The sequence below is a fragment of the Microtus oregoni genome, unplaced genomic scaffold, assembly GCF_018167655.1.
Source record: "Microtus oregoni isolate MIOR12 unplaced genomic scaffold, Mior012 000006F_ref0000085, whole genome shotgun sequence".
NCBI classification, from domain to species: Eukaryota; Metazoa; Chordata; class Mammalia; order Rodentia; family Cricetidae; genus Microtus; species Microtus oregoni.
Window position 1 is genome coordinate 39,870,025 of NW_024543065.1, and position 17,864 is coordinate 39,887,888.

The following is a 17,864-nucleotide window of genomic DNA, read 5'->3' on the forward strand; positions in this document are numbered from 1 at the left end:
GAGTCTTTGAGTGGTTTTCGTATCAGAGTAACTGTGGCTTCATAAAAGGAATTTGGTAATGACCCTTCTGTTTCTATATTGTGGAATACATTAAGGAGTATAGGTATTAGGTCTTCTTGGAAGTTCTGGTAGAATTCCACATTGAATCCATCTGGTCCTGGGCTTTTTTTTGGTAGGGAGGTTTTTGATAACAGCTTCTAATTCTTCGCGACTAACAGGTCTGTTTAGATTGTTCACCTGGTCCTGGTTTAATTTTGGTAAATGGTATTTATCTAAAAAAGTGTCCATTTCTTTTACATTTTCCAGTTTTGTGGCATACAGGCTTTTGTAGTAAGATCTAATGACTCTCTGAATTTCCTCTGTGTCTGTGGTTTTATCCTCCTTTTCATTTCTGATCTTATTAATTTGTGTATTCTCTCTCTGTCGTTTATTAGTTTGGATAGGGGTTTATCAACCTTGTTGATTTTCTCCAGGAACCAGCCTTTTGTTTCATTGATTCTTTGGATTGTTTTCTGTGTTTCTATTTTGTTGATTTCAGCCCTCAGTTTGATTATTTCCAATCTTCTACTCCTCCTAGGTGAGTCTGCTTCTTTTTTTGCTAGAGCTTTCAGGTGGGCTGTTAAGTCTTCAATATGTGCTTTCTCTGTTTTCTTTAGGTGGGCACTTAGTGCTATGAACTTTCCTCTCAGGACTGCTTTCATAGTGTCCCATAAGTTCAAGTATGTTGTTTCTTTATTTTCATTGAATTCAAGGAAGACGTTAATTTCTGTCTTTATTTCTTGCTTAATCCAGGTATGGTTCAGTAGTTGACTGTTCTGTTTCCATGAGTTTGTAGGCTTTCTGGGGATAGCATTGTTGTTGAATTCTAACTTTATCCATGGAGATCTGAAAAGACACAGGTGGTTACTAATATTTTTTTGTAAATGTGGAAGTTTGCTTTGTTACCGAGTATGTGGTCAATTTTCGAGAAGGTTCCATGAGCTGCAGAGAAGAAGGTATCTTCTTTCCTCTTTGGGTGGAATAATCTATAGATGTCTGTTCAGTCCATTTGCTTCATTACCTCCATTAATCCTCTAATTTCTCTGTTAGGTTTCTGTCTCACTGACCTGTCCATTGGTGAGAGAGGAGTGTTGAAGTCTCCTACTATTAGTGTGTGCGGTTTGATGGCTGCCTTGAGTTTTAGTAATGTTTCTTTTACGTACGTGGGTGCTTTTATATTAGGGGCATAGATATTCAGGATTGAGACTTTCTCCTGATAAATTGTTCCTGTTATGAGTATAAAATGTCCCTTTCCATCTCTTCTGCTTGCTTTAAGTTTGAAGTCAACTTTGTTAGAAATTAGTATGGCCACACCTGCTTGTTTCTTAGGTCCATTTGCTTGATAAGCCTTTTCCCAGCCCTTTACTCTGAGTAGGTGCCTGTCTTTGTGGTTGAGGTGTGTTTCTTGTAGACAGCAGAATGTTGGATCCTGTTTTCTTATCCAATCTCTGAGCCTGTTCCTTTTTATAGGTTGGTTGAGTCCATTGATATTAAGTGATATTAATGACCAGTGGTTGTTAACTCCGGTCACTTTTTTAGTCGTAGTGTTTGTGTGTTTCCCTTCTTTGATTTGTGCTGGTGAAGGGTCTCTAGATGTCTGAGTTATTGTGGTCATTGTTGGACTTCTTGGTTAGTGATTTTCCTTCTATTATTTTCTGTAAGGCTGGATTTGTGGCTATGTATTGTTTAAATTTGTTTTTATCCTGGAAAATTTTGTTTTCTCCATTTATAGTGAATGAAAGTTTGGCTGGATAAAGTAGTCTGGGATTGCATCCATGATCTCTTAGTTTTTGCAGTACATCTATCCAGGACCTTCTGGCTTTCATGGTTTCCATAGAGTAGTCAGGAGTAAGTCTGATAGGTTTACCTTTATAAGTAACTTGGCCTTTTTCCTTTGCGGCTCTTAATATTCTTTCTTATTCTGTATATTTTGTGTTTTGATCATTATATGGCGAGGGGATGATTTTTTTGATCCAGCCTATTTGGTGTTCTTTATACTTCTTGAACCTTCATAGGTACATCTTTCTTCAGGTTGGGAAAGTTTTCTTCTATAATTTTATTAAGTATATTTTCTGGACTGTTGAGCTGCACCTCTACTCCTTCTTCTACTCCAATTATTCTTAGGTTTGGTCTTTTTATTGTGTCCCATATTTCCTGAATGTTTTGTGATGAGAGTTTGTTGGACTTGCTGTTTTCTTTGATCAGAGCGTTTATTTTCTCTATCTTATCTTCAGAAACTGAGATTCTTTCTTCTATCTCTTGTATTCTGCTCGTTATGCTTGATTCTGTAGTCTCTATTCGTTTACCTAGATTTTCCGTGTCCAGCTGGCCCTCTGTTTGTGTTTTCTTCTTTGCCTCCATTTCAGTTTTCAAGTCATGAACTGTTTCCATTATCTGCTTGATTGTTTTTTCTTGGTTTCCTAGGGTATCATTCACTGATTTACTCAATTCCACGTACTTTCTGTTATATTCTCATCCATTTCTATAAGGGCGTTTTTTTTTTTTATTGAGAATGGAGAAAAAAAAACAAGTTTCCACCTCCTCCCAGCCTCCCATTTCCCTCCCCCTTCTCCCCCCTACTCCCCCTCCTCCCACCCTTCTCCCCCTCCCCCCACTCCTTTCCCCCTCCCTCTCCAGTCCAAAGAGCAGTCAGGGTTTTCTGCCCTGTGGTAAGACCTAGGACCTCCCACCTCCGTCCATATCTAGGAAGGTGAACATCCAAACTGGCTGGGCTCCCACAAAGCCATCACATTACGTAGGATCAAACCCCCGTGCCATTGTCCTTTTCGTCTCATCAGCCCTCATAGTTCACCATGTTCAGAGAGTCCAGTTTTATCCCATGCTTTTTCAGTCACAGTCCAGCTGGTCTTGGTGAGCTCTCAATAGATCAGCTCCACTGTCTCAGTGGGTGGGTGCACCCCTCATGGTCCCGACTTCTTTGCTCATGTTCTCCCTCCTTCTGCTCCTCATTGGGACTTTGGGAGCTCAGTCCAGTGCTCCAGTGTGGGTCTCTGTCTCTATCTCCATCCATCACCAGATGAAGGTTCTATGATGATATGCAAGATATTCGTCAGTATTGCTCTAGGATAGGGTCATTTCAGATTCCCTATTGTCAACTGCCCAAGGAACTAACTGGGGACCTCAGCTTGGGCACCTGGGAGCCCCTCTAGGGTCAGGTCTCTTGCCAACCCTAAAGTGGTTCCCTTAACTAAGAATTGTGGTTCCGTGCTCCCCTGTCCAACCTTCCTTTATCCCAATCCTACTGCTTTCCCAAGGCCCGACCTCCTTCCCTTCTAACTTGTCTCTCCCCATCTTTCCTTACCCCCAACCCACCCCACCCCAAGATCCCAATTTTCTCCCCGGCAACTTTGTCTACTTCCTATAGCCAAGAGGAAAACTATATGCTTTTCCTTGGGTTCCCCTTCTTACTTAGCTTCTTTAGATTCACCTATTGTAGACTCCGTGACCCTTGGTTATGGCTAGAAACCAATTATGAGTGAGTACATCCCATGTTCATCTTTTTGGCTCTGGGATACCTCACTCAGGATAGTGTTTTCTATTTCCATCCATTTGCATGCAAAATTCGAGAAGTCATTGTTTTTTACCGCTGAGTAGTACTCTAATGTGTAGATATTCCATACTTTCTTCATCCATTCTTCCATTGAAGGGCATCTAGGTTGTTTCCAGGTTCTGGCTATTACAAATAATATTGCTATAAACATAGTTGAACAAATGCTTTTGTCATATGATAGGGCATTTCTTGGGTATATTCCCAAGAGTGGTATTGCTGGGTCCAGGGGTAGGTTGATCCCGAATTTCCTAAGAAACCGAAACACTGACTTCCATAGTGGTTGCACAAGATTGCATTCCCACCAGCAATGGATGAGGGTACCCCTTCCTCCACAACCTCTCCAGCAAAGGTTATCGTTGGTGTTTTTGACTTTAGCCATTCTGACAGGTGTAAGATGATATCTCAAAGTTGTTTTGATTTGCATTTCCCTGATTGCTAAGGAAGTTGAGCATGACCTTAAGTGTGTTTTGGCCACTTGAACTTCTTCTGTTGAGAATTCTCTGTTCAGATCAGTGCCCTATTTTTTAATTGGGTTAATTAGCATTTTAATGTCTAGTTTCTTGAGTTCTCTATATATTTTGGAGATCAGACCTTTGTCTGTTGCGGGGTTGGTGAAGTTCTTCTCCCACTCAGTAGGTTGCCTTTGTGTCTTAGTGACAGTGTCCTTTGCTTTGCAGAAGCTTCTCAGTTTTAGTAGGTCCCATTTATTCAATGTTGTTCTTAAAGTCTGTGCTTCTGGGGTTATACATAGGAAGCGAACTCCTGTGCCCATCAGTTGTATGGTATTTCCCACTATCTCTTCTATCCTTTTCAGTGTATTCGGGCTGATATTGAGGTCTTTAATCCATTTGGACTTGAGTTTTGTGCAGGGTGAAAGATGTGGGTCTATTTTCATTCTTCTACAGGTTGACATCCAGTTGTGCCAGCACCATTTGTTGAAGATGCTTTCTTTCTTTCATTGTATACTTTTAGCTCCTTATTCAAAAATGAGGTATTCATAGGTTTGTGGGTTAAAATCCGGGTCTTCTATACGATTCCATTGGTCAACTTCTCTGTTTTTATGCCAGTACCACACTGTTTTCATTACTGTAGCTCTGTAATAGAGTTTGAAGTCAGGGATGGTAATGCCTCCAGAAGATCCTTTATTGTATAGGATTGTTTTGGCTATCCTGGGTTTTTTGTTTTTCCATATAAAGTTGATTATTGTCCTCTCCAGTTCTGTGAAGAATTTTGATGGGATCTTGATGGGGATTGCATTGAATCTATAAATTGCCTTTGGTAGAATTGCCATTTTTACTATGTTGATCCTCCCAATCAAAGAGCAAGGGAGGTCCATCCATTTTTTGGTGTCCTCTTCAATTTCTTTCTTCAATGCCTTAAAGTTCTTGTCAAATAGATCTTTCACTTCCTTGGTTAGATTTACTCCAAGATATTTTATGCTGTTTGTGGCTATCGTGAATGGTGAAGCTTCTCTGATTTCCCTCTCTGCTCCATATCCTTTGTGTATAAGAGGGCGACTGATTTTTTGGAGTTGATTTGTATCCTGCCACATTACTAAAGCTGTTTATCAGCTGTAAAAGTTCTTTGGTGGAGTTTTGGGAGTCGCTTATGTACACTGTCATATCATCTGCAAATAACGAAAGTTTCACTTCTTCCTTTCCAATTCGAATCCCCTTGATCCCATTATGTTGTCTCATTGCTATTGCTAGAACTTCAAGTACTATATTGAAGAGGTATGGTGAGAGTGGACATCCTTGTCGTGTTCCTGAGTTAAGCGGGATGGCTTTGAGTTTCTCTCCGTTTAATTTGATGTTAGCTGTCGGCTTGCTGTATATAGCTTTTATTATATTTAGGTATGACCCTTGTATCCCTAATCTCTCCAAGACTTTTAACATAAATGGATGTTTAATTTTGTCGAATGCTTTTTCAGCATCTAATGAGATGATCATATGGTTATTTTCCTTCAGTTTATTTATATGCTGGATTACATTGATAGATTTTCGTATGTTGAACCAGCCCTGCATCTCAGGAATGAAGCCTACTTGATCATAATGGAAAATTTTTTGGATGTGTTCTTGGATTCGGTTTGCCAGTATTTTGTTGAGGATTTTTGCATCGATGTTCATGAGTGAGATTGGCCTGTAATTCTCTTTCCTGGTTGAGTCTTTTTGTGGTTTTGGTATCAGAGTAACTGTAGCTTCATAAAAGGAATTAGGTAATGACCCTTCTGTTTCTATATTGTGGAATACATTAAGGAGTATGGGTATTAGCTCTTCTTGGAAGTTCTGGTAGAATTGGACTTTGAAACCATCTGGTCCTGGGTTTTTTTTGGTAGGGAGGTTTTTGATAACAGCTTCTAATTCTTCGCGACCAACAGGTCTGTTTAGATTGTTCACCTGGTCCTGGTGTAACTTTGGTATATGGTATTTATCTAAAAAAGTGTCCATTTCTTTTACATTTTCCAGTTTTGTGTTATACAGGCTTTTGTAGTATGATCTGATGATCCTCTGAATTTCCTCTGTGTCTGTGGTTATATCCCCCTTTTCATTTCTGATCTTATTAATTTGCGTATTCTCTCTCTGCCGTTTGATTAGTTTGGATAGGGGTTTATCAATCTTGTTGATTTTCTCCAGGAACCAGCTTTTTGTTTCATTGATTCTTTGGATTGTTTTCTGTGTTTCTATTTTGTTGATTTCAGCCCTCAGTTTGATTATTTCCAATCTTCTACTCCTCCTAGGTGAGTCTGCTTCTTTTTTTTCTAGAGCTTTCAGGTGGGCTGTTAAGTCTTCAAGATGTGCTTTCTCTGTTTTCTTTAAGTGGGCACTTAATGCGATGAACTTTCCTCTTAGCACTGCTTTCATAGTTTCCCATAAGTTCGAGTATGTTGTTTCTTTATTTTCATTGAATTCAAGGAAGACTTTAATTTCTTTCTTTATTTCTTCCTTAATCCAGGTATGGTTCAGAAGTTGAGTGTTCAGTTTCCATGAGTTTGTAAGCTTTCTGGGGGTAGCCTTGTTGCTGAATTCTAACTTTAATACATGGTGATCTGATAAGACACAGGTGGTTACTAATATTTTTTTGTAACTGTGTAAGTTAGCTTTGTTACCGAGTATGTGGTCAATTTTCAAGAAGGTTCCATGAGCTGCAGAGAAGAAGGTATATTCTTTCCTCTTCGGGTGGAATAATCTATAGATGTCTGTTAAGTCCATTTGCTTCATTACTTCCGTTAATTCTCTAATTTCTCTGTTAGGTTTCTGTTTGATTGACCTGTCCATTGGTGAGAGAGGAGTGTTGAAGTCTCCTACTATTAGTGTGTGTGGTTTGATGGCTGCCTTGAGTTTTAGTAATGTTTCTTTTACATACGTGGGCGCTTTTATATTCGGGGCATAGATATTCAGGATTGAGACTTCATCCTGATGAATTGTTCCTGTTATGAGTATATAATGTCCCTCTCCATCTCTTCTGATTGATTTAAGTTTGAAGTCAACTTTGTTAGAAATTAGTATGGCCACACCTGCTTGTTTCTTAGGTCCATTTGCTTGATAAGCCTTTTCCCAGCCCTTTACTCTGAGTAGGTGCCTGTCTTTGTGGTTGAGGTGTGTTTCTTGTAGACAGCAGAACGTTGGATCCTGTTTTCGTATCCAATCCCTTAGCCTGTGCCTTTTTATAGGTGAGTTGAGCCCATTGACATTAAGTGATATTAATGACCAGTGGTTGTTAACTCCGGTCACTTTTTTACTAGTAGGGTTTGTGTGTTTCCCTTCTTTGAGTTGCGCTGGTGAAAGGTCTCTAGATGACTGAGTTATTGTGGGCATTGTTGGACTCCTTGGTTAGTGATTTTCCTTCTATAATTTTCTGTAAGGCTGGATTTGTGGCTACGTATTGTTTGAATTTGTTTTTATCATGGAAAATTTTGTTTTCTCCATTTATAGTGAACGAAAGTTTGGCTGGATATAGTAGTCTGGGCTTGCATCCATGATCTCTTAGTTTTTGCAGTACATCTATCCAGGACCTTTTGGCTTTCATGGTTTTCATAGAGAAGTCAGGTGTAAGTCTGATAGGTTTACCTTTATAAGTAACTTGGCCTTTTTCCTTTGCGGCTCTTAATATTCTTTCTTTATTCTGTATATTTTGTGTTTTGATTATTATATGGCGAGAGGATGTTTTTTTTTGATCCAGCCTATTTGGTGTTCTGTATGCTTCTTGAACCTTCATAGGTACCTCTTTCTTCAGGTTGGGAAAGTTTTCTTCTATAATTTTATTAAGTATATTTTCTATACCGTTGAGCTGCTCTTCTTCTCCTTCTTCTACTCCAATTATTCTTAGGTTTGGTCTTTTTATTGTGTCCCAAATTTCCTGAATGTTTTGTGATGAGAATTTGTTGGTTTTGCTGTTTTCTTTGATCAGTGTGTTTATTTTTTCTATGGTATCTTCAGTGTCTGATATTCTTTCTTCTATCTCTTGTAATCTGTTGTTAGTACTTGTTTTTGTCATTCCTGTTCGTTTACCCAGATTTTCCATCTCCATTCTTCCCTCGGTTTGTGCTTTCTTCATTGCTTCCATTTCATTCTTCATGTCTTGAACCGCTTCCCTAACCTGTTTGATTGCTTTTTCTTGTTTCTCTTGGTTTTCTTGTGTGTCTTTGAGCGATTTATTCATTTCCTCTACCTTTTTGTTTGTAATCTCTAATTGTTTATGGCAGTTTTTCACCTCCTGTTTAAGGTCCTCTATTATTTTCATTTAGTTCACTTTTGAGTCGATTTCTTCTATTTCTTCAGGAGTAGGGTGTACAATTCTTCTTATTTCGGGATCCCTGGTTTCTGGTGGTGTCATGTTGCCTTTCAGATTGTTGGAGGAATTCTTGGATTGGTGCCTTCCCATCTCTTCCTTCAAATGGAGCCAGGAGAGGCCTGGTCTGTTGGTCCAGTCTTTGCTGTGATTGACTCTCAGGGTATATCTCTTCAGTGTAGAAGCAGGAACCGTTCCCGTCCTGATGGGATTCCTCAGCAACTAAACAGGGCCGCCGGTAGCCCAACGATCGAGGGCCAACAGGATGAATGGAGCAAGTGGGGGGGTGGTATCCCGGAGCGCGCAGGAAGCCTGGCGCTGGAGCTGAAGGTGCCCGGCTCCCTTACAGGGGACCCTGAGGCCTGCCCGGCTGGCAGGCACTCACTGCTCTGGGTGGGTCGCCTTAGTTTAGGAGCTTAAGACTGTAGTTGAGCACTGGTCCTAGCATACAGCAGGGCAGGGTTGGGGAGGGGTGCTGGGTCGTGCGAAAGAAAAGCTAAGGGTGTTTTTTATATGCTGTTTAAGGGTGTCAATCACTTTCATGAAGTCAGTTTTTTCTACTTCTTCTTGATTCAGGTGATCATGTCCTGCTGTTGTGAGGTCACTGGCTTCTGGTGGTTTCGCGTTGTTTTTCAGATTGTTGGGAGAATTCCTGCATTGGCGTCTGCCCATCTCTTCCTCCCAATACTCCCCTATGGATCTTCTTTTACTGGATCAGGTCTTCTTGCCCACTGATGTACCTTCCCAGTGATGTCACTCCCCAGAGATGTTTCTCCACATTGATGTTTCACTTGGTGCCCAGATCGAAACTCTGTGCTGCATGGTTAGCTTGCGAACAAAGGGCCCACCCTGCTTGCTCTAGGCAGGCTATGGGAACAAAGGAGCTACCTCCCACACCTTTGTCCTCCTAGTTTGGGTTCGGTCTCAGTGCCCCAGCAGGCTGAGCAGGGAGGCGCTATGCCGCCAAAGAAGGGAGGGAGGGAGAGTGGGAGAGAGGGGGTGGGGGGATCTGGATGTAAGCTAGATGGGATAGGAAGAGAGAGGAGGTATTGGGCAGTATAGCCCCTGTAGGATGCCCAGGAAGTGTGGGCGTGCTGAGGTATGTTCCCGGCTGCCTCAGCACTCACTCACCACAATGCTGTTTCACTCAGTGCCCAGATCGAAACTCCGAGCTGCTTGATTAACTCGGGAACAAAGGCTATCCCATGTATTTTTAACCCAGTTCAGCTTGTCTTGGTGATCTCCTAATAGATCAGCCCCACCGTCTCAGTGGGTGGGTGCCCCCTTTGCGAGCTTGACTTCCTTACTCATGTTCTCCCTCTTTCTGTTCCTCATTTGGACCTTGGGAGCTCAGTCCATTGCTTCAATGTGGGTCTCTGTCTCTATCTCCATCCATCGCCAGATGAAGGTTCTATGGTGATATGCAGGATATTCGTTAGTATGGCTATAGGATAGGGTCATTTCAGGCTCTCTCTCCTCAGCTGCCCAAGAGATACCATCTTACACCTGTCAGAATGGCTAAAATCAAAAACACCAATGATAGCCTTTTCTGGAGAGGATGTGGAGTAAGGGGCACACTCATCCATTGCTGGTGGGAATGCAAACTTCTGCAACCACTATGGAAACCAGTGTGGCAATTTCTCAGGAAATTTGGTATCAGCCTACCCTAGGACCCAGCAATAAAACTCTTGGGAATATATGGAATATACCCAAGAGATGCCCTATCATACTACAAAAGTATTTGTTCAACTATGTTCATAGCAGCATTATTTGTAATATGCAGAACCTGGAAACAACCTAGTTGCCCTTCCACGGAAGAGTGGATGAAGAAAGTGTGGAATATATACACATTAGAGTACCACTCAGCGGTAAAAAAGAATGACTCCTTGAATTTTGCATGAAAATGGATGCAAATAGAAAACGTTATCCTGAGTGAGGTAACTCAGACCCTAAAAGATGAACATTGGATGTACTCACTCATAATTGGTTTTTAGCCATAAAGATAGGACAGTGAGACTATAATTCATGATCCTAGAGATGCTAAATAAGAAGGTGAACCCAAAGAAAAACATATAGATATCCCACTAAATATTGGAAGTAGTCAAACTGTGGGCAAAAATTTGTGAACTGGGGGGTTGGGAGGGATGGGGGAATGGGGATATGGGAAGAGAAACATGAGAAGGGGAGGATAGGGAGAACTTGGAGGAATGGGATGGTTGGGATAATGGAAGGTTGGATATGGGAGCAGGGAAGGATGTATCTTAATTAAGGGAGCCATTTTAGGGTTGGCATGAGCCTTGACTCTAGAGGGGTTCCCAGGGGATCTTTGCCATTATTACAGTTGAAAGATGGACTCTCATCATCAAGCCAGCCACACCAAACTTTATTGAAGAGAATGTGGAAAGTACATTTGAACGCATTGGCACTGGAGACCATGTCCTAAATATAACCCAAGCAGCACAGACACTGAGAGAACAATTAATAAATGGGACCCCCTGAAACTGTATAACTTCTGTAAAGCAAAGCACTCTGGCAATAAGATAAAACAGCCTACAGAATGGAAAAAAAAAACTTCACTAACCCCACATCAGTCAGTGATCTGGTCTCCAATATATATATATATATTCAAGAAATTAGTCATCAAAAGTACAAATAATTCAAATCAAACTTTTACTGAGGTTTCTCAAATATGGGGAGGATTTGTAAACCATTTCTATCTCAGGAAATACCCTTTTTTCCAGCTCAATTGATATCAGTTATGCCCCTCCTCACTCTGCCTATTTAGCTTTATTTTTCTTTGTGTCAGGATTTGCAGTGCAATTTTTAGAGTTCATGTTTGTTATCTGACATTTTATGAGACATTCCCCCTATTTCAGATATCTGTTCATCTTTGCTTTCTGTGACTTTGCTGTGATTTAATATTGACCAAAATCTTATAGAGAGGAAGGCTTGTTTGGGATCATGAATTACAGCAAAGAAATGACAAGGTAGGCAGGCATATGGAGACTGCATCTAAATCACATAATCTGAAGGAACATAGCTTACTGGTTTTCTCTGAATTTTCACACAGCCCTGACTAGGGACATCACTGCCCACAGTGGGCAGGGTAGTCCTATATCAACTACCCATTAATAAAATGCTTAAATAATTTGACAGCATGCTAATTCAATGGAGAGAAATATTTTAGGAAAGATTCCTTCTAACTTATTAATGTACTTTGTGTCACTGTGATAAAAATTAAGTAGAAAAATCACTCTGTAAGCTCTATAGTGTTTGTTCATATCCAAAAAAAAACTTTATTCCTCCTAAATATCTAGGTATGGGAAGCTACTCAAATTTACATCACTTTGTTTCCATACATTTGTATGCCTGGTATCATACAATGTATTAAGCTTAATCTGATAACTCTTTTGGTGTATATAAAACTAGCTAATTGGTATATCAACATGATAATGAAATATATTTATAGAAGTAGGTAAAACTCCTGACACCAGCATGTATCTGATTTTTCCCAGATGCCGCCCTCTGTGTGCAGTGCTGATTGTGGTCCTGGATTCAGAAAGTTCTGGCAGGAGGGAATGGCCACCTGCTGTTTTGATTGCAGCCCCTGCCCACAAAATGAAGTTTCTAATGAGACCAGTGAGTGTTTGCTAATGAGATAAATCCTTCACTTCACATAGATCATCTTCTCTCAGTCATACTGAGTTGATCAAATGGACCAAAAGACAATTAAAGAAATAAAATATATTACTTTCCTAAGTTAAGTTTCATAGGTCTATGATGATTAACAATTCATTTTTAAAAACTCGTTATACCATTGTAGTGGTATTTCAATTTTATTTTAATAAATAAAAACTATCTGAAGATCTAAGAGTAAAACAGTCACACCGGTCAGCCTTACAGACCACATTATAGTGACATACACCTTTAATCCCAGTAGCTACAATGTGATGTGCACATTCAATCCCAGTCACTACCATAGCTGATATAGAAATAAGGGGGTACACACCTTTAATTCCAGTGCTATATGCCTTTAGTCTAAGCCCTAGAGAGGAAGATGGACAGTTCTCAGACATGGTCTGTTAGTTTTTCATATTTTACATTTGTTTTATTTTGTATATTGTATACAAATTTTGTATATTGATACCAATTCTGTATATGGATTCAAATTTGAGATTAATTTTGTTAAAACATACTGTACATGCATTTTGAATCTTGTTCATGGTATTGTACCTATACAGCTCATTTAACAATATAATGCTAATATCTAGTCCTGGAAAATTAGTATCATCAGCTGTTTAGGAAAATAGAGCAGACCAGTCTACTCCAGAGAAGATAATGGATATTGAAGAAACTCCATACGGAGTTTACTTTCTTTGTGGCAAAAGTAAGTCATTGATGGAAAGTAAATTAGCTATAAGCATTTGGAATCACCAAGATAAGCTACAGACTAAATATTTTTCTCAATATGTCAATGCAAATGGACTCCATATTTTGGATATATTTCTTCCCTGTATATATTATATACAGTTGTTTTTTATTGTATATAGTTTTTATATTAATTATAGCCTTCTTTTTATTATTTTTTGACAAAAAAGGGAAATGTAGAGGCATTTCAATGGTACTTTAATAAATAAAGACTTTGAATATCTGAGGGTAAAACTGTTTTACTTTTCAGCATTATAGAAGAGACTATGGTAAACAAAAAAACCACCTTTAATCCCAGTAGACACCCTGGTTAATATAGAAATCTGGTGTTGCTTGTTTTTATCCCAGTGTTGCATGCCTTTAATTCGAAACGTAGAGGGAAATATAAACTGGGGTGGGGAAACAGCTCTCAGACACAGTCTCTTTCTCAGATTCCAAGAGGCAAGATTGCCATTTCAGACTGAGGTCAAGGTAAGAGCCAGTGACTGGGTGCTTTTCTTTGCAATCTTCAGGTTGAGACCCAATTTCTGACCCAAAGTTTTTTACTAATTGTGCTTCATACCATGACATACATCTTTGACGCCTTGAAAGTCTGTATTTGCTGGACTTTCCTCAAAGAAACCATTTTGACAGTCATACAGCATTGTGACTGAATTCTACCCAAGTGTGGAGTGTTCTATAGGTGTCTGTTAAGTCCATTTGGTTAATTGCATCTGTTAGTTTTCTTATTTCTCTGTTAAGTTTCTATCTGGTTGTCCTGTGCACTGGTAAGCGAGGAGTGTTGAAATCTCCTGTTATTTGTGTGTGGGGTTTGATGTGTGAATTGAGTTCTAGTAATGTTTCTTTTACATATGTGGGTCCTTTTATATTAGGGACATAGATATTCAGAATTGAGACTTTATCTTGATGAATTTTTCCTGTTATGAGTATAAGGTGTCCTTCTCCATCTCTTCTAACTGATTTTAGTTTGAAATGAATTTTGTTAGATATTAGGATAGCCACACGCACTTGTTTCCTAGATCTGTTTGATTGGAAAATCTTTTCTCAACCCTTTACTCTGAGGTAGTGTCTCTCTTTGAGGTTGAGGTGTGTTTCTTGTAAACAGTAGAATGATGGTTCCTGTTTTCATTTCCATTCTCTTAACCTGTGCCTTTTTAAAGATGAAATGAATCCATTGCTATTAAACGATGTTAATGACCAATGGTTGTGAACTCTGGTTATTTTTTTGGTGGTAGTGTTTGTGTGTTTACCCTTTTTGAGTTGTGTTGGTGGAGGGTTGTCAGATGTCTGTGCTATTGTGGGTGTTTTTGACTTCTTTGAGTTGAGATTTTCCTTCTACTACCTTTTGTAAGGCTGGTTTTGTAGATACGTACTGTTTAAATCAGTTTTTGTCATGGAATATATTTTTTTCTCCATCGATGGTGAAAGAAAGCTTTACTGGGTATAGTATTATGGACTTGCATCCATGGTCTGTTAGGGTCTGCAGCACATCTATCCTAGATCTTCTGCCTTACATGGTTTTCTTTGAGAAGTCAGGTGTAATTCTGATAGGTTTACCTATTTATTTTACTTGACCTTCTTCCTTTGTAGCTCTTAATATTCTTTCTTTATTCAGTATGTTTTGTGTTTTGATTATTATATGGCAAGGGGAATTTTCTTGATCCAATCTATTTGGTGATCTCTAAGCTTCTTGTACCCTCATAGGGAATGCCGTTCACAGTGAGGTCATTTACTTTCCATTGTCTATGAATCAAAGATACAGACTACTCAGCTCCCTCTCCAGCACCATGTGTTTCTCCATGCCTGATGTCCCAGGAAGATAATAATGGACTTAGCCCCCAACTATAGGACATCCAATTAAATGTTATTGAAGTCTACTGAGCAAAAAAGTGTTGTATGATTGTCCAAATTAACCTGTTCAATCAAAATCAAATTATTTGTCCTATCAGGGGGTTCTGCTTTTTTTTAAAAAAATATTTATTTAGGGTTCCCTGCCCTGTGGTAAGTCCTAGGTCCTCCCCCCTCCGTCCATTTATAGGAAGGTGAACATCCAAACTGGCTAGGCTCCCACAAATCCAGCACATTACGTAGGTTCAAAACCCCGTGCCATTGTCCTTGGCTTCTCTTCAGCCCTCATTGTTCGCCATGCTCAGAGAGTCCAGTTTTATCCCATGCCTTTTCAGTCACAGTCCAGCTGGCCTTGGTGAGCTGCCTGACTGCTCTTTGGGCCGGAGAGTGAGGAGGAGAGGAGTGGGGGGAGGGGGAGAAGTGTGGGAGGAGGGGGAGACGGGTGGGAGGAGGGGGAGGGAAATGGGAGGCTGGGAGGAGGAGGAAATTTTTTTTTTCCTTTTCTCAATAAAAAAAATGTTAAAAAAATATTTATTTATTTATTTATTATGTATACAATGTTCTGTCTGTGTTTATGCCTGGAGGCCAGAAGAGGACACCAGACCTCATTACAGATGGTTGTGAGCCACCATGTGGCTGCTGGGAATTGAACTCAGGACCTCTGGAAGAACAGGCAATGCTCTTAACCGCTGAGCCATCTCTCCAGCACCAGGGGGTTCTGCTTTTACCTTTATAAACTACTATTTTCCTACAGGCCCCACCTGTCTCTTCTAAACAGAGGCAGTGCTATGTACTCCCTGATCAAAACCCGTTCCCTCCTCCCTTGTTGACTTACCCTTATTCATTTTCTATCTCTTGTCTTTGATTCTTTTTCCCTACCCATTGTCCTCTTGGACACATCAATCTCCTTTTGGTTGAGAACTTGATCTTAGTATGTTGTGTGCAGACTCCAAGGGTCCCTACAGATTCTGTTTCCTGTTTCTTATATGTCAGTGTGTTTTGGCTGGTAAATTCATACTAGAAAATGTATCACATAACTTGTCCTATAGAAGACATGATCTCCATCTATTTCAGGGAAACAATTCATAAAATATAAAGGCATCATAAATCTCTCTAACCACGAGATCTGAGATATTAAATACACTATGTGCAATACAGATCTTTTAATCTCTGTAAACTCACTAGTTTGAGTCAATTCATCATAGCATTCAGTAAGGACTGAAAATATCTGTGTTTTTTGATAATACAAAATGTTATCACCAAGACAAAGTTAAATAGACAACATATTATTTTATTTCATTTCCCACATTTATAATTGATGTTATGAAATAAAAGTATTGCTATGCAGCAGTATCTCTCAGCTACATCATCAGCAAAGGATTCAGATATCACAATGTTTACTCAAACACTGAATTTAAATATTCTGTCAATAAATGGCAGTAGTTGTAGTAATCATGTTTTTCTCTCTCCAGCAGATGTGGATAATTGTGTGAAGTGTCCAGAGGACCAGTATGCCAACAGAGAACAGAACCAGTGTATTCAAAAAGCTGTGATCTTTCTGAACTACAAAGATACCTTAGGGATGGTTCTTACCTTAATGGCCTTGTTATTCTCTGCATTCACAACTGTGGTTCTTGGGATATTCATGAAGCATCGCAACACTCCCATTGTGAAGGCCAACAACCAGAATCTCAGTTACATCTTGCTAATTTCACTCATCTTCTGTTTCCTGTGTCCCTTGCTTTTCATTGCACATCCCAACTCAGCTACCTGTGTTCTGCAACAAATCACATTTGGAGTTTTATTTACTCTGGCTGTTTCAACTGTGTTGGCCAAAACAGTGACTGTGATGCTTGCTTTCAAAGTCACAGCCCCTGGAACAAGGATGAGGTATTTTCTGGATTCTGGTGTTCCCAACTACATCATTGCCATCTGTACGCTCATCCAAATTATTCTCTGTACAATCTGGTTGCAATTTTCTCCTCCATTTATTGACAAAGATGTGCACTCTGAGCATGGCCAAATCATCATTGTGTGCAACAAGGGCTCAGTTACTGCATTCTATTGTGTCCTGGGATACCATGGCTCCCTTGCATTAGGGAGCTTCATTGTTGCTTTCTTGGCCAGGAATCTCCCTGACACATTCAATGAAGCCAAGTTGCTGACCTTCAGTATGCTGTTGTTTTGCAGTGTCTGGATAACCTTCCTCCCTGTCTACCACAGTACCAAGGGCAAGATAATGGTGGTTGTGGAGGTCTTGTCCATCTTGGCTTCCAGTGCAGGCCTACTGGGATGCATTTTCATCCCCAAGTGCTATATAATATTGTTAAGACCAGAGAGAAATTCTCTTCAAAAGTTAAGGGAGAAAACATCTTCCTGAACACACATTTCATAAATTGTAACTGACAATTACCGTATTGGTTCAGAACCACCTAATACAATACAATGTAAACTGTATGAATGGCTAATGATTCTCATCATTTCTTCTAATCATGAGGCGCAGCAGTGTCATGTATACTACTTTTCTGTACATTGTCATCTATAATCATCAACACAGCCAATTATTTTATAAGATTCAATTTTTTACAATTAGTGTACAAGAGATGTATTCCTTTATTCCTCAATTTCCTAGCAACATTAAAATTAATGCTAAGTAATTCTACTGATAAAGGAGTGAATGTGGAATTTTGAATGCAAATGAAAACAGAGAAATCATTTAGTAGAGTTAAATATTGTTATCAGATGGAAAAACTAATATGCTCATTTTTGGAGCAAGAAAAGTGAATACCATTGCATCCTAGGAGTCAGAAGAGTAGAGTTTAGGAGAGAGAGAAATGTCTGATAAATAGATATAATGGATATTGAGGAAGATGAAATGTTTCTCCACATTTAAATTCATGTGTGCTTTTTCTGAGGAAATGAGTTCACTATCCATTCCCCGCAACTTGCAGTCCCTATAACAATAGCTCTAATGAAAGAGTTGCACTCTTCTGACTTCCAAGAACATGTACATTCAGATGTGCACATAATAACACACTCAAAAAGCAAACATACTAATTGAAGTTAAAATAATTTTTAGAATTGAATTTATAAAACACTGAAATGGAACACTGGTTTATTTATTTCTTCATTAAAAATATTTTTCCCACATAATATGAAGGCGTAAGTCACAAACAATGCCACACCAATT

The 17,864-nt window shown here is 39.4% G+C and overlaps 1 protein-coding gene across 1 annotated transcript in view; it reads left to right on the forward strand.

Annotated features, from left to right (window-relative positions):
- LOC121449073 (vomeronasal type-2 receptor 116-like) overlaps positions 1–17,054 on the forward strand; it is a 32,780-nt gene extending 15,726 nt beyond the window's left edge. Inside the window, 2 exon segments of the mRNA XM_041653276.1 lie at positions 11,914–12,037; positions 16,150–17,054. Coding sequence (XP_041509210.1) covers positions 11,914–12,037; positions 16,150–17,054 — 1,029 coding nt within the window.
- Positions 17,055–17,864: the final 810 nt, after the last annotated feature.